Consider the following 20755-nt stretch of genomic DNA (forward strand, 5'->3'; position numbering starts at 1 on the left):
TATTCAATGAAATGCACATATGCTTATAGTTCTAATCATGAAGAGTTATATGCAAGTCAGTTTGGCAACAGACAACTTTGAGGACATAACTTCTGACCTGTAAGTTACTTACCAAGATACACCTGTGATCCTTCTAATGAGGCCCCTCCCAAGGAACTGTTCATATGTTCATAGAGCTCCTGTGGAATGCAAACCAAGTTTAGAACCTTTCACTGTCACTTTAGACTAAGCTCCTAGAAGTATGATGATCAGAAAAGGATTGTAAAGGTTATTCTGCCACTGACTAAAGTAAGCAACCATGGTCTCTGAAACCTGCTAGTTTCCAGCACTCAACTCATTCCTTTTCTTGTAGATGTGAACAATATCAGGAGAGTATATGAACAAGAAGAACCAAAAGCTACTCAGGATATTCTTTTTTTTTTTTTCCGCTCCATTTCAGAGCTTTAACAGTGGTATAAAATTATCTTCCCTCTACCTCCTCTCTAAATTCCTAACTGCCCCAATTCTGAGAACTGTATACTAATGCCAGTCATGAAAAAGATATGCTACCCTTCCTCAATAAAATACCAGGAACTAGAAACCAGACACCCAAATTTATAGACACAATGCCACAGCAAAACTCTATTTCTCATCAGAGACACTGATACTAGTTGTTTACAGCCACTGCCTCATCAAAGACAGTTTGAGTTTAGTACTTGAGTAGATCTCACCAATACTTCAATGTTTAATGCAGATATATTTTAAATCAAGATTTATTGGGGCTGGAGGGATGGCTCAGTGGTTAAGAGCTCTGTCTGCTCTTCCAAGGACCCCGGGTTCAACTCCCAGCACCCACATGGCAGCTCACCACTGTCTGTAACTCCAGTTCCAAGGGATCTGACACCTTCACAGTAATAAACATAAAATAAAATTAAATGAAAATCTTTAAAAAAATAAATAAAGATTTATTTAAAAATTTTACTGATGTACATGTGTGTGCCTGTGGAAGCCAGAGTAGAAGACATCAGATCCTAGGTGGTTGTGAGCCATCCAATGTAGGTGCTAGGAGCCAAATGTTGGTCCTTTGCAAGAGTATCAAATGCTCTTAAGCACACTCAACCACCTCAGTTTCAAATGGATTTGCATGCAATGTTTTTCTTAAACTATCAAGGACTATCCTTCACAGTACTGCCTCACGAGCTATTTGATTCACTGAACTACTATCTGCCAAACGTATCTGTATGGAAATTAATTACCTTTAGAATGGAAATTTGGGAAAAATCTTTCTCTTCAAAATACGCATGTGTAATGAGTTGAAGTTTTGCTTGAAGTAAGCCATAGAGAGGCTAAAGAGAGAGAGAGAGAGAAACCATCATTAGGTTGATCATAGTAAACAACAAACATATTCCTACAACTCTTAGGAAGGAAAGTTAGTAACTACCAGCTGTAGGAACCATATCAGAACCTGAAGCTGCAATATCTCCTATTCTCTTTGGCAGCAAGTGAAAGCTATCTTGCAAGGTTGTGAGTCAGGCTCAAACTCTTGGACCTGCTCCATCTTTCAGTTCCTTAATTAAGGGCTCTTAACTTCTCCATATCTCCTCACCCAGCTGATCCTGCACGAAAAATGTGCAACTTCTATGGCTGTGTTAAGGATTAAATAATAGGTAAAGCACTTAATAGAGTCTCTGACACATAGCTAGAATGTCAATAGCTACTGCATTTTATTCTGTTGTGTCAACATTTAACCATCTTTAAGTGGTCAGGTTCTTAAACTAAGTTGAACACTCATGATTTGATTTAAATTCACATGCTTCCGTTATTTGTGGAGGGTGAGAGTACCTAATCTATGTCTTCTACCATATTATTTTGTATACTTGAACAAAGTAATTCCTTACTTTTTATTTCTCCTATCCAAGAGGGATCATATCCACCCTTTTTATTTACATTCCTGAGACATGTTCTCATTTATATGTTCCTTTTAGAATGGAAGTAATTAGTAGTAAACTAGTCCCCATCCCCACGAATATGGTTATTATCATTAAGTACAATATCATTAGATTTTCATATCTATATTGCAATACACTATGAACTGGATCTTTCTGATTAACCTGTTCTCATTCCTCTGTTTTAGATGCAGACTAAACTGAATTTTTACCCTATTTTTATACTTAGTAGTATCACATATGAGAATTATATATCATTACTCTAAAATATGTCTATTTGTAAAATGAGACTAGCAAAGATATCTCAACATTGTTAGGAAAATAAAAATGACAATGTTCACCTCCCGCTGGGGGGAGGGGGGGCGCAGCCCTGCCAGGCCACAGAGGAAGACAATGCAACCAGCCCTGATGAGACCTGATAGGCTAGGGTCAAATAGAAGGGGAGGAGGTCCTTCCCAATCAGTGGAATAGGGGAGGGGCATAGGGAAGAAGAGGGAGGGAGGATGAGATTGGGAGGAGATGAGGAAGGGGGCCATAGCCAGGATACAAACTGAATAAATTGTAATAAATGATAATAATTAAAAAATTTTTAAATGAAAAAAAATGACAATGTTATATAAAATGTGTAGTAAGAATTAATACCTGATACACATAGAAAACTCAGTTTCTGTTACCAAAGTTGCTCTTTTAAAGGCGACTACTCGGGAAGGCTCTCAGCATGAATCTACTTACATATGTGATATTATTCCAGGAAACTGGCCTTATATATCAAATTAACTGATAAATATTATTCAGGCTGTCCTTCTAAAAATATGTTATTATAAATTATGACTAGAGTTATTATGATATGGCCTGGCATGGTAATGCACACACCTTTAAACCCTTTTAAACATACTTTTTCTTGCTTCTGCTCATCACTAACCCAATACTCATAAGGCAGAGGCAGAGGCAAAGACAGAGGCAGAGACTGGTAGATGGAAAAGCTCTGTGAGTTCAAGGCCAGTCAGGGCTACCACAGTAAGACCCTGTTTGCCTATGCAAGAAAAAAAAGTATATTATATAATATTATAAATTATTATTATTCAGAGTTTCTCTCCAAAAACTTCTCCATCCCCTTTCTCTTCTTTCTCCTCTTACTTTTTTTGGCTAGCAATAAAAATCCCAATAAAATCCTATCTTGCAAACCTCAACTTTTACATTATACAAAGCTTTTTGTAACTATGGTTGCCTGAACTCACTATTCAGACCAGGCAGCACTTAAACTCAGAGATCTGCTTTCCTCTGTTTCAAGTACCGAGATTATAAGTACGTGCCACCAGTTGCGTCTAGTGGTGTATGCCTTTAATCCCAGCATTCAGAGGCAGATGCAGGCGGATCTCTGAGAGTTCAAGGGCACCTGGTCTACAAAGCATTGTAACAAATGCTAGCAAATGTCAACAAATATTAGCAAGCGTTTATTCTCATACAGCTCATACTCTAAAAAGGTTCTGCCCTGAATTTTATATGGAAGTATGTTACTAGATCTCTTACCAGCTTGCTCAAAACACAGACACTTTTCTGAACAGTCTCTCTGGTGATGTCAGCTTGCCTTACTTTTAATGCCTATTATGAACAAACAGTTATTTATTAGAAATACTTCATAGCAGCATTTACACAACAGTTTTCTATATGAACATAACAATTAAATAAAAAATCTTGCATTCAGTTAATTAAAGAATCTCACAGTGAATCTCAGATATGCCAGTTGAACAACTACCTGCCAGCCTTGCACTGAAAGTCAGGAGCTAGACACTGGGTAGAATAGTGAAGGGACAATCCCTGCTCTCCCAGAATTTATAGGCTGATGGAACCTGCTTTATGTACAAGTTACACTCTACACCAACCAATCAGGGAGAACTAACCAACAAAAACTGACTGCATTACAAACAAGATTTGCTGTCTCCTAAAAAAAAAAACCCTGTCAGACATCCAAAAATTGAGAGTCACAAGGATGGGAATCAACCTACTAAGCAAATGGGAGCCTTCAAGAAACTAATGTTGCCAGATTCACAGCTGCTAAATTAGACTTCAAAACTTTTCAGGAGAGATAAAGAAGGCCACCACTAATGTGTTGTTAGAAACTGATGATCAATAAATTTACTTCTGGATGTATTTCCTATTTTCATTAGTAATGCTATTGAAAATGCTGCAATATTATCTTTTTGTTCATTTCTATACATATCTTTTTATACTCACACTGAATTTAATTTTTAATGTGATTTTTATGCCTTCTTTCATTAGTTTTCATATGCAAATTTAAATATGTTAATGAAAACAAACAAACAACATAACTAATGCTGGTACCTGTGTGAAGAAAGAAAACCCTTACTCACTGGTAGTAAGGTACAAATTGTTATAGCCATTATAGAAATCAGTACAGAGGTTCTTCAAAACCTAAAAATTAGGAGCTGGAACAATGGCTCAGCAGTTAGGAGTGCACACCGCTCCAGCAAAGGACCCCAGTTCTGTTTCCAGAACCCATGTCAGGTGGCTCATGATTACCTATCATTCAGTTCTATGGGATTTGAACACCCTCATGTAAAGACTATGATTCCCCAAATGACCAACACCTAAGAATGGGCTTGAGGAACTTTTTCCTGCTGCTGCTCATCACTAACCATCGTACCTTGGCTTCAATTTGTCGATAGCAAGAGATACCATAAACTGTAGCTCCATGTCCATTTCTGGGTGGCAAGTGAAAAAACACAGTATCTAAGAGATACACAGAAAAGTGTAAAGAGTGATGTTAATTACTTATTACAGAAAAATCAAATGTGAAGTTACAATGCAGTCATTAACACAAAAATGATGACACATTCAGGAACCATGTGATACTTCTAGCATCACTTTTTCCCAATCCTTATAAGTACATGTCTATCGCAGAACCTAAGAATGTCAAAGATAACAGGTCCAATAGACTGTACAATTGTAGAAAATAAATACAGGGACTGTTCCAGGCTAAAGAAAAGTCATGTCATAAAATAATGATGGTAACATGTGATCTTGAGTGAATTTAAGAAATTTTGGGAAAAACTGGGAAAATTTGAACATGGACTGGATATGAGATAATATTAGGGAATTACTGTTAAAATCTTTTTAAAAATTATTTTTATTTTTTTAATTAAATAAAATTACAGTTTATTCACTTTGTATCCCCCCTGTAGTTCCCTCCTACCTCCCCTCCCAATCCCATTCTCCCTCCCTCTTCCCCTTCCATACCCCTCCTCCCCCAGTCCACTGATAAGGGAGGTCCTCCTCCCCTTCCCTCTGATCCTAGTCTATCAGGTCTCATCAGTGATAGCCACGCAATGCAGTGACTGCATTGTCTTCCTCTGTGGCCTGGTAAGGCTGCTCCCCCCTCAGGGGGAGGTGATCAAAGAGCAGGCCAATCATTTCCTGTCAGAGACAGTCCCTGTCCCCATTACTATGAACCCACTTGGACACTGAACTGCCATGGGCTACCTCTGTGCAGGGGTTCCAGGCCATCTCCATGAGTGGTCCTTGGCTGGAGTATCAGTCTCAGAAAAGACCCTTGGGCCCAGACTTTTTGGATCTGTTGCTCTCCTTGTGGAGCTCCTGTCTTCTCCAGGTCTTACTAACTCCCACTTCTTTCATAAGATTCCCTGCACTCTGCCCAAATTTGGCTATGAGTCTCAGCATCTGCCTCAATACACTGTAGGGTAGAGCCTTTCAGAGGTCCTGTTAAAATCTTTTAGCTGTGATAATAAAACCGGATGCTGTAAAACAGTTATATTCTTTGAAGGTTCATATACTTAACTATTTAGAAGTTACGTGTCATTATTTCAAATGACTTTAAAATAAAAAGTAGACAAAATTGAACATACACACAAACATAAAGAAAACTTGCAAAATAGTTCCTATAATCTTAACTTTTCCATTAGGTTGAAAGCATCCATAATAAAAAAGTTAGGAAGAAACATATCTGAGGTTATCAACCCTGTAATGAAGTTTATTTTTAACTGCATGGTAACATTTGACTTTAATATAAGGGAAATATTAAATAATGCATTAGGAAAACAAGTAGTCAAACTATGTTTTATCTAGTTTAAGCAAAGTAGAATAGTCCTTCATTATGTCGGGGAAAGCACTCTCACATGGTGGGAGAAGACTCACTGAAAATGTCACCAACTCTTTTCTGAGGATACAAACTCTCTCATGTAAGCAAGCAACGCTGAAAGTACAGGGCTGCAGCAATGGCTACAGAGTGGAAGAAATAATCTCCATTGTTTCTGGAAGGGCATTACAGGACTAATGGTCAACCTACTAGGTCTGAAACTAGACCTTTCCAAGCCATGTTCAGGTAACTTTATTTCTGCCACTGAGTTGAGTCTCAACATGATATAATTGGAGATACACCCCCATCAGCAGCTGTCCTGCTCCAGCTCTACCTGACTGCTCTAGACAGGAGAACCAAGGGTCACTGATCATGAAAATAGGCCCAGCACTTTCTGAAGCTTCTCTTGTGCATGTGTCACCTCCAAACAACACACTGACATTTTATAAATAATCACAATAGGTCCAAAGGCTTTCACTTACCAAAGTATTCAAGACTGTTGTAAAAAAAAAAAAAAAACTTCCAAAACTGCACCCAGTAATTGGTCTACTACTTAATGACATACCCTCCTGATAGTTATGTGCACCATCTGGTAAGGCAAGGAAAGGCAAATACTTCCATTCTTCAGGTAAAGTGTGGCTGTCGTGTCCATCTCCTGGAATCAGTGGTGGGTAAGAGAATTCAACCTAAAATGGAAAAGAATGTTAGCCAAATGGTGTTCAAAGGAAGGATTTTATACTGACAAACAGCAATGCTCTTAAGCCCTGAATGATACTACTGGAGATTATCGGCAAACTCATGCACAGAAGTGGAGAAAGATAAAAAGGTTTATAGACTACTCCCAGCTGATTTAATAAGTCTAGTTGTAACTTAAATTGCTGCCTACTCATAAGCATGTTTAAATAGTTTAGATGCTATAAATACTCAAGAATTCTGTAAATTAAAGCTATGCTAGGATGACTTGGGTTCACAGTGTTTGTTTGTAACACAGTTTCTATGGGAAAATATGGTCCAGACTTTAAATAGCCAACTTTGGGAACACAATCTATTCGTAAATTGTAGACTGCCTTCCTTATGTTGGCAGTTTTAGAATTCTTGTTTCCTGCTGGTAAAGTTACTACCAATACTTGTATCTGAAAACTAGAAAATTTTACTATTCAATTTCAGAACAGTTAACCTCCTTTCTACACGGACACACACAATTTTAATAGCTACATGGTACTATTTATTTGTTTAGTCAATTCTCTTTTTATTTTAGGTTTTAATAGCTTTATAAACTAGTTATTGTTATTCAAATGTAGCATAACAAAAATATTGGTTCCTACAGCAAAGATGCTAAAACCTTTGGAACGTCCTGAGTCATAAATTATTTGGAACGAGTCCCAGTACACCCAGGATTATTTTAAAGCCATCTTTAAGGTAAGGGCTGGTCACCAGAAAGGCCATGCCTTGATTAGAAAGATGGAACTTTCAAGCTTATCCTTTGACCTTTGAATTCAATCATCAAACGGCCAATCTGTTAATCAATCATGCCTATGTAATGAAATCTTTAAATCTCTTAACCGTGGGGTTCAGAGAGCTCCTGAGTTGCTAAGTACATGAAGATTCAGGGAGGGCATAGATGTTCCCTGTCTCTCCTTCATACACTGCTTTATATATAACACTCTTCACCTAGCTATCCTGGAGTTGAGGGTGGTTGGGAATCTTTGAATTTGGGGCCAAGTTGAACAGAGGTTCAGGTGGCCTAGAACCTTGGCACCTCTAACTGGCATTTGTAGTAAGTCTTATAGCTCTTTGTTGTTTTTTTTTTAATTTATTTATTCACTTTACATCCTGATTGAGCCTCCTCTTCTCCCAGCCCTCCCTCGAATATCCCTACCCCCATTCTGCCCTCTCCTTCTCCTCAGAAGGAAGAGGTGCCCTTTGGTTATCAACCAGCCCTGCGACATTAAGCCCCTACAGAACAAGGTGCATCCTTTCCCACGGAGGCCACACAAGGCAGCCCAGTTAGAGGAAGGGGATCCAAAGGGAGGCATCAGAGTCAGAGAAGATCCCTGCTCCAGTTGCTAGGGAATCACATGAAGACCAAGCTCCTCATCTGCTACATATGTGCAGGGGGCGTAGGAACAGTCCATGCATGTGTCTGGTTGGTGGTTTAGTCTCTGTGAGGCCTCATGAGCTCAGGATAGTTGACTCTGTAGGTCTTCTTGTGGAGTTTGACCCCTCTGGCTCCTTCAATCATTCCCCTAACTCCTCCACATAACTCTCTGAGCTCTGTCTAATGTTTGGCTGTGAGTTTCTGCATCTGTTTCCATCAGCTGCTGGGTGAAGCCTCTCAGAGGAGTTATGCTAGGCTCCTGTCTATAAGCATAGCAGAGTAGCATTAATAGTGTCAGGGACTGGTTCTCTCCCATGGGATAGGGCCAGTCTTCGGTTGGTCATTCCCTCAAACTTTGCTCCATCTTTGTCCTGAATATCTTGCAGGCAGGACAAATTTTGAGCTGAAGGTTTTGAAGGTTTTGTGGGTGGGTTGGTGTCCACATCCTTATACAGGAAGTCCTGCCTGGCTACAGGAGGTGGCCACTTCAGGCTCTGTAATATCCTCCTTTGGCCTCCCCTATCTCAGATCTCTGGCAAATCCCAGAGATGGCCCCTACCTCCGATTTCCATTCTCTCACCCAGTCTTCTCTCCCCTGCTCTCCCTACTCCTAATTCCTACCCCTGCTCCCTTCCCCATCCCTCTCCTACCCTGCTCCCTCCCTTCATCCCTTCATCCACCTCCAGTGACTATTTTATTTCTTTTTCTGAGTGAGATTCAGGCATCCTCCCTTGGGCCCCCCTTGTAACTTATCTTCTTTGGGTCTGTATCCTGTAGAATGGGTCATCCTGTACTTTATGGCTAATATCCACTTATAAATGAGTATATACCATACATGTCTTTTTGATTTAGATGACCTCACTCAGGATGATTTTTTTTTTCTAGTTCTATCCACTTTCCTAAAAAATTCAAGATGTCCTTGTTGATTTGTATTCCATTGTGTAAATGTACCAGATTTTCTTTATCCATTCTTTGGTTGAGGGACAGCTAGGTAATAAGTCTTAGGGAACCAAGCCCTTCAACTGTGGGGTTTGATGTTAAGTTAATAATAGGTCCGAAGAAAAGGTAAGAATCTGAGATCACACATAATAAGCTTCCAGAGATTAAGAAACACTTACACCGATTATTATCTACTAGTATTAGAAGTTCATGGACCAAAATATAAGTGAAATTTAGGGATCAAAAAACATGGTGAGGCATTAATATACACTAGTGGGAAGGAGATATTTTAATGTCCCCCCAAAACGATAAAGCTAAACCAAGAAAACTTCAAGTATCTCTCTCTAAATAACCAATTCATGTGGGCAGATCTACCCTGATTCCAATTATTTTACTTATTTATAATGAAATGGTAACAGGACAATGGCTGGCTTCTAAACAGTGGAAACAATAATGATGCTCTAAATCACAAGCAATATTTTTTCTTTCTTATTTTATGTGTACAGGTGTTTTGCCTGCATGTATGTAAGTACAGCATTGGGGTGCCTTTCTTTAGTGGTTACCAAAGAAACAGGAGGTGGGGTCCAAAGCTGAGGATGAGGGAGGGGATCCATCCTCAACAGCCTCCAAGCCTGTTAATTCCTACCTAGCAATCTAGTAGAAAACATCACAACTGCCACTCCTTAGGGTTTAAAATTGATATGAAAAGATGAAGGCTATGCTGGGTCAAAATATTGGAATCTGAATTATGCCTCTGGTCCTAGATGGAGATATGACATTCTGACATGCTCTAAAGATTAGAACATTCTATACTGTTCTCTCTTAAGAATTAATCCAGGGCGAGTAAAATGGTTCAGCAGGTAATGGTACTTGTAGCCAATCCTGAAAGCTTAAACTCAGTTCTTGAAGTTCATATAGTGGAAAGAGAGAACTGACTGCCCAAGTCAGTTCTTCTAACCTCCACTTGTGTGGCTGGTCTGTCAATCTCCTGGCCAGAGACTGTGCCTTAGGAAACCTGACTCACCTGAAGGTATGCTCTGGAGATGGGAAAAATGATCCCCTTAAAGAGATCATGTACTCATCTCTCAAAAGTCCCGCTGCAAAGCTGCTTACAGCCCTTCCATCAAGCAGCACTACTAAGTCTGCCAGCTTCAAGGAGTACTAACTTATTCAGTGTAACTTTTCCTTTTCTACCTTTCTCTTTCCTCTTTGGATATAGTCCAAAACTGTAAGCACACCTGCTTAGACTCCCTAGGCCTGTCACTTTCTATGAAGACTCCTCCACCTTCATTTATAGCTGTCTGCTGACTGCCAAGGCTGAACCCTCCTGGTTTCTTGAACTTTAGTTCAAAAGGCATGACTTTCAAGACCTATGAAATGGCTCAGAGGGTTAAAGGTATCAAGCCTAAAGACTTGGGCTTAATGCCCAGGCCGAAGTTGATTCCTTTAAAAGTTGCTTGAAGTTAGACTATTTGACATGAAATAATTCATGGTATGTAATTTAAAGTAAATTTACAGGTTACAGATTCCAGACTTTCATTTGTTCCAGCATATAAACTATAATTATCAGATTGCTATAAAAAAAACAAACAAACAAAAAAAAAAACCAACACTATTATTTATTTATTTTTGAGACAGGGTCTTATTATGTAGTCTTAGCTGACCTGAAATTTACTATGTAGACCAGACTGGACTTGAACTCAGAGAAATGTCTGCCTCTGCCTCCCAAGCGCTGGAATTAAGATATTGTGTCACCATACCCTGCCCTTTAAAAACAACAACAAAAACTGTCATGCATGAGTACTTTAATTACATAATTTCTACCCTCTCTCCACTCTCCTTCCATGTCCTTCCCTCTCAGGATTTTGTCTTTATTATTAGGACAGAGAGAGAGACAGACAGACACACAAATGTACATATAAATATAATCTACGGAGTCTCTCTAGTGTTGCTGGTATGTATGTGTTCAGGGCTGAGCACTTGGAATGGCTAACCTATTGAGGCTTGTTCCTGGAGAACACTGATTCTCCCTCCCTAAGCATCCATTAGTTCCCTGTGGCTCTTCATAAAAAGAGAGAGAGAGAGAGAAAAAAAGTAAAACTTCCATGCATATACAAAACAAAATTAAAATTAGTTTTAAAACAAGGGATGACTTTCTTCCTCTTTTCCATCTCCCTTCCATGGCACCTGCCAAAATTTATAGCTTTTGATGCTGGGTTTTTTGTTGTTTGTTTTGTTTCTTGAGACAGGATTTCTCTGTGTAGCCCTGGCAGTCCTGGAATTCAGAGAGCCACCTGCCTCAGCCTCCTGAGTGCTGGGATTAAAGGTGTTCTCCACCTCCATCTGGCTACCATTTTGTTTGTTTCCAAATGATCCTTAAATTTCCTTCTCAGTCAGTTTCTAAACTGTTCTATTAAACATCTAAAAGCCCATAAACGGAAACCCCAATTTCCGGGGGCAAAGTTACAACTGTCTTACAATTCTGCTTTTTTCTTCCCCTGGAAATAGAGAGCTACCTATAGGGGCTGGAGAGATAGCTCAGATTTTAGAGTACTTCCTGCTCTTGCAAAGAGCTCAGGTTCCATTTCCAGCACCTACATCAAGCAGCTCACAACTGTCTCTAACTCCAGATCCAGGAAATTTAACATTCTCTTCTGGATTCCATTGGTACTGGCATGATTATGATTAACACATATACACTCAGATACACATACATACACACAAAACAAAAAAACAAACAAATCTTGGGAGCAAAAACAGAAACACAATCCAGATCTCTGAGTTTGAGGCCAGCCTGGTCTACAAAGTGAGTTCCAGGACAAACCCTGTCTCGAGAATAAAACAACAAGAAGAGTCTTAGAGAGAGGGTCATAAAGCCCCCAGTTATAGTTGCTGGGTGATCATTTCCTTTAGTGGTATAGCCATTAAGCTGCCCAAGTTCCAGTGAATAGCTTCCCCAACAATGTTTGTGCAGTTGGTCACACAAAACAACAAGAAAGCATGAAGACAGAAGGAAGACTTGTTGAAAAGAAAGGGGCTCAACAGTAGTGGACGGCACAGAAAAGAGTAAGAGGGGATGAAAATGACCTAAAAAACATCACATACTTGTATGATACTGTCAAAGCATAATGAAGAAAGAAAGGTAATAGTTTGGTAAAAAACAGTTTATCCAAGAATTGAAGAATTGCTAGTATGTATATAGGAGCTCTATCAGAAAAGAGGCCAAAATAAAAAATTTAGGCTATGAGATGGCCTAGTGGGTAAAGGTGCCTGTAGCCTGACAATACAAGTATGAAGACATGGATTCATGTAAATGTTGAAGGAGAGAATCAACACCAAAAGTTGTCTTTTGATTTCTATACATGGGTCATGGCCCCATTCCACGCACATCACACACAAAATTAAAAATATAATTTTAAGGTTTGGAAAATAATTGCTTTCTTTTGAATGCTTAAAATTTTAAAACTATGAACAAAATCAAAGAACTTGCCTTACATACTTAATTATTTAACAAAAGATTTTAGCAATCTGATTTGGGGTTGGCCCAGACTTGCTTTCACTACTCGAAGAGAAATTAACAACTGGTCAAAATGCAGAGGACAATTGACCATGAGGTACCCAACTCCAGCTGATATATCTATAACACAATTCCTACACCTAATGCTCAGGGAACATGATGGAGGAGGAGGATTCTAAGAGTTAGAGGACAAGGACATCTAATATGAACTTTCTACATATAACAGGGAAGCTGCATACATGAAATCTCAGCTACATGACTGCTTCTACGAGACCTACACAATGACAACTTAGGTATGGCCAAGCAAATGGGGGAAATCTCATAAGGTTCCATCCATAGATAAAGAGCTATAGGAAATTAATAGAGCTGAGAAGTGGAGACTTAGTCTTTTCCAGGGACAAGTCCCTGATTGGTTACCTACTCTAAGTGATCAACTACACATTTACATACCAGCAACACTAAATAGACTCAGCAGGTTAAATTTATGTGTGTTTATACTCATGTGCATGCACACGTTTGCATATGTGTAACAATAACAAATATGAAATTATGAATTTGAGGACAGGAAAGGACACAAGAGAAATTAGAAGAGGTGTAGAAATTATATAAATCCTTGGAGAGGCAGAGGAGGTGGATCTCTGTGAGTTTGAGGCCAGCCTGGTTTACATAGAGAGCCCAGGTCAACTAAGACTACACAGAGAACGTTGTCTAGAAAAACAAACAAACAAAACAAAAAATAAAACAAAACAAAAACAAACAAACAAATAAGCAAGGGATGATGACAAAAAAAAAACTTTATTTTTGTTTTAAGATAGGGTCTCTCTATTTTGTAGTCCTGGTTGTCCTAAAACTTACTTTGTAGATCAGGCTGGCCTTGAATTCACAGAGATCCACCCTGAACCCTGGGCCTCATGTTCTCTAGGCAAGTACTCTACCACTGAGCTACATTCTCCCAGTTCAGGATTAGGTTCATAGTTTCTACAATATCCCAGGTAGATGTAATTTTAAAAAGAGCAATAATAAATCAAGCTACTTTAAGCATCAGTTGAAAAAAAAAGAACTCAACTAGAGTTCTTTTGTTTGTTTCATTGCAATCATTATATACTATCTGGCAAAAACAAAACCAAATTAGGAAGCTATTTGGATTTGCTGGTCTTGGAGTAACAGCTCTACAGGCCTCCTGACTTCTGGCACAGAACTTAATTTACAAAAGCAGTCACTTTTACCTGGGTGCTGAAGCCAAAAGCCAAAGGCAAAGAAATGGCAGAGTATGCACGGTGCTCTGTATCGTTGCTTTTAAAATCAGTTCATTCTTCTCTAATCTTTAAGCAGCACTACATATTGCTTCCTTTATAAAAAATATGTATTATCAATAAAGAAAGTAAGAAAGGCAAAAAACATTAAGTCTTGAGTTTAAAATGACAGCAAGACTTCGGAGACGCTATCCTATCTCCTATACTGAGGCTTTCTTTCTTTTCCAAAGCTCCATTCAGGGCAGTTCTGAAGCAAGTTTCCACATCATTCTCTACCCAAAATGACTGTACTGCCACAGGAACACACACAACACATGAAGCAAGGTTATTACTTCTGACCCACTCCAGAGCTGATTTTGGTATGACCTCAGGAATCTTTTTTTTCTCTTTAGTAAGATTTTTGTCGTTCTGTCGTTTTAATCCGAATCTTATAAAGCAACTAGTCATAGTCGGTTCAAAAGCTGCAGTCGTGAAGTACTAAAAAAAAAAAATCTTAAAAACATTCTTAATATCACACACAATAATGCTACTTTCTCTTTAGTCTTATTCAATATTATCTTCCTCAACTGAGGATAAAGGAATATAATATCTTAAATAGTCTCTCCTTTGAGACAGGATCAAAGAACCTGTCCACCTTAAGAGAATCCTCTTGCTTCGGCCTGTCATTTGCTGGGATGTGTCACGTGCCACACACCTGGCTTGAAGTTAACAGTGACACACAGACACACACACTCTCTCTCTTCTCTCACAGACCCCGCTACCAACTCTTCACTGTCTTCACTACTTTTGTTATTTTCTAACAAACTGAATTTCCGTCAATAAGTCTTGTGTTACATTCTCCGTGAAAGGAAAGAAACCAAATGCTTCGTTATCTATTAGTAGTAATCCGTTTTTTTTTTTTCCAACACCTTAAGAATTCAATATCATCCACTAGCACATTATGACATCATTGTCTTCCAGGGTTTGTTCAGACAGAACCCTGTTCTTTTTTGCTCCTCTGCCTTCAAGGCGAAGCAAATGTTCTTTTCAAACTGTGGGTTAAAGAGCCAGCTAAAAAGCTTACTCCGTTTGCACTATCTGCTTGGCAAATTACATTTTTATTTACTTCAACTGATTTGGAGGGTCAGCCCAAAGAAAAGAATAGCTCTGGACAACCTCAAATCTTAAACCGCACAAAGAGAAGGGGGCGGGGCCGGTTGCCAAACCTAAACTACAGATTCTAAGGCTTGCAAGAGATAAACAAAGGAAGCCGATTCTCCCGAGCGGCGCCTCCGGGTGCGGCAAGCCTGCCGGAGCATTCGTGTGGAAACCCACAGCTCACCACGTCCCGGCGTTCAAACGCCAAGTTTTTCCCGAGATTTCCTTTATGGGTAGACACCCAGCAGGCTGGCGGAGACTGAGTGAACAGAAGGCGCTACCGTCACGCTCTCTCTAAACCCGAACCCCCGCAGCTCGTCACGCAGTTCTCGGAGGTCCACCGCGCCGGGCGCAGGGCGCCGGGCAGGGGCGGGCCGGTCCTCACCTGGCAGCCCTTCTTGTGGTGAAAGCCGACCACCACGATGTGCAGGACGGGCCCGCAGGGGGCGCCGTCACTCTCACGCCCAGCCTTCTCCATGGGCGTCCGCCGCAGGCCCGCTCCGCGACTCCAAACGCCGAGGCCGGGCCGGACGACCCAGAGCGGCGGCCTTCGGGCGTCAGCCCGAGCGCCGCATGTGCGCTGCGCCACCGGCTCCGGGGCCGCCGACCAGCTCCCTCACCTCCGCGGAGCCCCACCGGGCCTCGGCCGCTCTGCTTCATCCACTTCCGCAGCTTCCGGGCTGTCACCTGACGCTACAGCCGCCTCCGGCGGGGCGGGGCGGGACCCGGAGGCTCCGGCACGGGCGGGGTCGGAGGCGGCATGGGCGGAGTCAGACCAGGAGGCGGCTGGTGAGAAGGTGGAGCGAGGAGGGGCTGTATGGCCGAAGGGGCGGGGCCTTCTTGGGCGCAGGACTCGAGGCCTCTGAACGAAGGCGGGGCATACAGGACCGGTGGGGCGGGGCCTGGGCGGGGGCAAGCGGAGGGGGCGGGGCATCCAGGACGGGGCGGGGCCAGGGTAGATGCAAACTACCAGGGACCCTTTCCACTGGTAGAGCAGATGCGGAGGGCCTGACTGTTGCTGTAGGTTGAACCTGCTCCTTTCTCCCTACGTTCTTTGTCAAACTACCTCCTTCTAAAATCTACCTTTCCTTCTTGAAATCCCCTTCCTTCCTCCTCCTTCAGTTTTACTTATTTATAAACGTGTTTTCTCCTCTTTAAAATAATCTTTCTTGGAATCTCTCAGCCTTGAGTTTTAAATGTTTAACAAGGAGGAATATTGATGGGGTTCGGTATCTTGTGTATTTAACGTCTAAATTAAATTGCTTACTAATTTTTTTCCTTTGGTTTCACTCAAGAATTTTTTTCCATTTAATTTTTCATGTACAGTCCGATATGGCGGCTGCATGTGAGTAATGCCAAAACTTGAGGGGCTGAGGTGTGAGGATTGCAAGGATTCAAGCCTACTTAGGCTGCATAGTGTTAGAAATGCGCTCACAGGGTAAAAGATCGCTGCTCCAAGTATAGCGACCCAGCAAAGCCTTAAAACTTCAAATCAGGCCAGACGTGGTGGCAGGCAGATTTCTGAGTTCAAGACCATCCTGGTCTACAAAGCAAGTTCCATGTCAGCCATGGCTACACAGAGAAACCCTATCTCGAAAAACGACAATAAATAATAATAACTTCAGATCAGAAGGGTCATAGTCCAAAAATCATAGGAGCAAGCACACCCGCTCAGGATGACCCCAGGATGGCCGGTGGTGGTAGTGGTGGGGTTTGGCTTTTTTGTCTTAGCTGAGGTCGGGCCTCACGTTTACTCCTGATCAGCTAATTTAGAATGTGGTTGGAAAAGGAGAACAAAGGGAGAGTAGAGTAGTCAGTGTTTAAACTGAGCACACCTGACTAAACTTATCTAATGGAAGACCTGGAGCAGGGAGAAGAAACAAAGAAGGCACATGATTATTAGAACTGTTTATTTAAAAAAAAAACAAATATCAGTCGGGCTGGAGAGATGGCTCAGCGATTAAGAGCTTTGTCTGCTCTTCCAGAGGTCCTGAGTTCAATTTCCAGCAACCGTGTGGTTTCTCACAGCCATCTATAACGTGGCATGCAGCCTACATACAGAGAACTCACATGTAAAATAAAACTTTAAAAGAAAAATCTCATACCTGCAAAAATAAAAATATAGATTAATGTAAGAGCTCCGAAGCAATTTAAGCCTTGAATTATAATATTCTTGACAATAAAAATATACATTGTACCTATATGTACAATTTTCATTGCATCGTCTAGGTTTTAATATGATTAGCACAAAATAGCTCTGTTGTGCCTAGGGTTTTCAAATCATCTAGTGAATGTACTACAATTTCAAAAAGTGAATTGTTTAAATGCCTCTAAAACTATTCATTTTAAATGTTGCTACCCATATCTTTTTTATATTACAAAATTCTTGGCAGTGTCCATGGCTTCGTGAAAACTACACTGTTTCCAGTATACAAAGTACATTAATGTGACCCTTTTATGCTAACTAACTTTTACTGTTTTTTGATGCAACTTGTGTTAATATTTTCCACAGTTGGCATAGCTAAAATTAAGCCTAGCTTCACACATTTATTTGAAAGGTGTGGGTAGATCTTTGTCTCCAGTAAACATTAATATTTACGTCACTGTTCAGGAGACAGAGCTATGCCTTTAGTGATAGGTGTCACTCTGCATCCCGAGCTTTCATGTGAGACTAAATAATACTTATGACTATTATGCTTCAATGATTTTTAAATGTATCACCTAAAGTCATGCTGTATTTATTTACCACCTGACCAAATGTTTGACAGGAAGCGATGTAAGGGAGAAAGATTTATTTCAACTCAGGGTTTGAGAAGATACAGCACACCAAAGAAGGGAAAGACACAGAAAACTTCATGGTCTTCAAACTGGTTCATTGAACAGCATCTTCCTTACATTTATTTTTTGTGTATATGTACATGTTCATGTATGTGTAACCTCTGGGGTCCAAAGGTCAGTGTCAGACATCTTTCCTTAATTGCTTCTCCACTTTGTTTATTCATAAGGGCTTTCACTGAACCTGGAGTTCACCAGTTTGGCTGGAGCCTCGGACCAGCAAGCCTCAGGACTCCTCCTGTCTCTGTGTCCCTAGCACTGGGACTATAGACATGAGTGACTAGTCCCAGATTTTTTTTTTTTTATGTAGGTGCTAGATAATGAACTCAGTTTCTCCAGCATCAGTGATAAGACACATTACTACCTAAGCCATTTTTCCAGACTCTTCATTAATTTTTAAGTGAATTACATTACTGTAGAATACATTAATTAGCAGGATATTATTCACAAGGACAAATGTCTTGCTGAAAAAAAGATCTCTTATTGTCAAAAGTATTGGGGAGGGGATCTCAAGTCTGGGAAGAAATACAGAAACAAAAACATAAAATAACAAAATGAAACAAAAAATAAAAAACAAAAACAAACACACATACAACAACAACAACAAAATATTAAGAGCATGTGTTCACTGGTAGAGGACTGGGATAACCAAGTATGTTTCTGTATTTTGTTTTGAAAGGAAATTTTGGTTGTGTTTATATAATGACATTTAAATTCAGAGGAAATTTTAAAATGCTTTTCTGAATATACATATATATTTTTAGATAAACAGTTTGGAAAGCCTCTTCTAGATATATATGTATATACATTATGATGATTCATAAATTCCATATGTACATGCTCTGTAAGAAAGAACCAAAGTGAGGATACACACTGAAACAAGGAGCTCTGGCATTCTTTCCAAATCACTGAAATTGGCTGGCCGTTTCTTGCCTCAGAAAAGAGCATCATGTAGTAAAATTTCTCCGACCCAGTAATCTTGCTCATTCTCCTGTGTAAATGTTCTAAGCTTGCTTTTCAGAATATAAAAGTGTTTTTTTTTAATTTTATTTATTTATTTATTTTTTGTGGCACTAAAAATTGCTACTATTGCTGAGCCCGATGGTGCAGGCCTTTAAGTCCAGCTACTTGGGAGGACTGCAGCAGGAAAGGAGAAAGTTCAAAGACTGCCTGGGCTACAGAGTGAGTTCAAGGCCAGCCAGAGTAGCTTAATAAGAGCTTGTCTCAAACAACAACAACAAATGTCAGGAGCTCAGTAGGCTCTCCAGGTCCCTGGTTTCATCCTCAGCACTACAAAAAGAAAATTACCAGCGCTCATTTTATTCATATCAGAGTATCTAATGGGGAATAAATAAGATAGAATAAATTCCAATGGGGAATAAATAAGATAGAATAAATTCAAAGATCATTGGTTAGATCCCATAGTATATCTGGGAAAGTGGTAGTTTTAGTGCACCAAGCTAGATAAATTGTTGCTTTAATGTGGTTTATGGTTATAAAATAACCTTTCTTTTACATTTATTTTGCATGTGAGAGTACATAGGCCAGAGTGGAAAGACAGCTTTTGGGAGTGGGTTTACTTCTACCTTTGGAGTAGTAGGGGTTGAACTCATGTCATCCTGATTGGCAATATGCCCCTTTACCATTGAGGCACCTCACTAACCCCCCAAACAACATAAAAGTGTAAGCAATTAATAATGCTACCTGTATGTAGCCCCTAACCTAAGCTAAGTATAATGTAAGTATTAGGAAACAAAGATCAGTAAGGAACAATACATCAAATTTAATACACTTTGCTATGTATTACATCTTTTCCTAACCAATTTTCATAGGTTATTTCATTTAATCATTAAAATAATCTTTTAAGTGGGTGAGAGAGATAGTTCCATGGATAAGACTATTGGCTCCTCTTTCAGAAGATCTGGTTTGATTCCCAGTAGCCACATGGGATTCATAACTGTCTGTACTATAAGTCCCAGGAGATCTGATGCCCTCTCTGGCCTCCATGGCACACATGAAGTACACAGACAGGTGGTTTGAGTAAGAATGGACTGCATAGGCTCATATATTCGAATGCTTAGTTACCAGGGAGTGGAACTGTTTGAAAGGATTAGAAGAATTAGGAGGTGTGGCCTTAGAGCAAGTATGCCACTGGGGGTGGGCTTTGAGGTTTTCAAAAGCCATGCCAGGCCCAGTTTGTTTCTCTTGGTCTGTGGATTAGGATGTAGCATTCAGCTAATGCTCCAGTGCCATTCATGTTGCCATCCCCCACAAGAATGATATTGAGCTAAACCTCTGAAGCTTTTAAGCAAGTTCCCAATTAAATGTTTTCTTTCTTTCTTTCTTTCTTTCTTTCTTTCTTTCTTTCTTTCTTTCTTTCTTTCTTTCTTTCTTTTCCTTCCTTCCTTCCTTCCTTCCTTCCTTCCTTCCTTCCTTCCTTCCTTTCTTTTTTATTTCTGAGACAGGATTTCTCTGTGTAACTTTGGCTATCTTGGAACTCACTTTGTAGGCCAGGCTGGTCTCAAACTTACAGAGATCCTCCTGCCTCTGCCTCCCAAGTACAAATGTTTTTTTTTCAAGTATTGCCTTGGATATGGTGTCTCTTCACAGCACTAGAACAGTGACAAAAACAGACATATATGTAAACAAAACACCCATATACATAACCAATTTAATTAAAATAACATTGTATTTGCCATTACCACCACTGTTTCCAATATATAAACTGAGATCTAAAAAGCTTAAGAAGTGTACCCATTAGCAGAAATCATGGTGGGGCTATCGAGAAGGCTCAGGTGCTTCCAGCCAAGCTGTTGACCTGAGTTTGAGCCTCAGAACCCACATGTTTGAAGAAAAGAACATAGTCCTTCAAATTGTCCTGTCACACACACACATGCACACACCTACATCACACAATGGCATGCGTCCACGAATATG

General features: G+C 40.1%; 1 protein-coding gene across 2 annotated transcripts in view; it reads right to left on the minus strand.

Moving 5' to 3' along the window:
* The window catches only part of Avl9 (AVL9 cell migration associated), a 52820-nt gene extending 37172 nt beyond the window's left edge, over window positions 1-15648 (minus strand). The window contains exons 1-6 of one of the 2 annotated variants that reach the window (XM_021657868.2): window positions 15369-15648; window positions 6605-6725; window positions 4591-4676; window positions 3456-3527; window positions 1236-1325; window positions 113-179 (exon numbers count right to left, since the gene is read on the minus strand). In XM_021657868.2, coding sequence (XP_021513543.1) covers window positions 113-179; window positions 1236-1325; window positions 3456-3527; window positions 4591-4676; window positions 6605-6725; window positions 15369-15461 — 529 coding nt within the window. In that variant the 5' untranslated portion in view covers window positions 15462-15648. The remainder of the gene's footprint in view (window positions 1-112; window positions 180-1235; window positions 1326-3455; window positions 3528-4590; window positions 4677-6604; window positions 6726-15368) is intronic. The other variant, XM_021657869.2, reaches the window with a different exon arrangement.
* Between the last annotated feature and the right edge of the window lie 5107 nt (window positions 15649-20755).

Source organism: Meriones unguiculatus, chromosome 3 (genome assembly GCF_030254825.1).
Source record: "Meriones unguiculatus strain TT.TT164.6M chromosome 3, Bangor_MerUng_6.1, whole genome shotgun sequence".
Taxonomy (NCBI): domain Eukaryota; kingdom Metazoa; phylum Chordata; class Mammalia; order Rodentia; family Muridae; genus Meriones; species Meriones unguiculatus.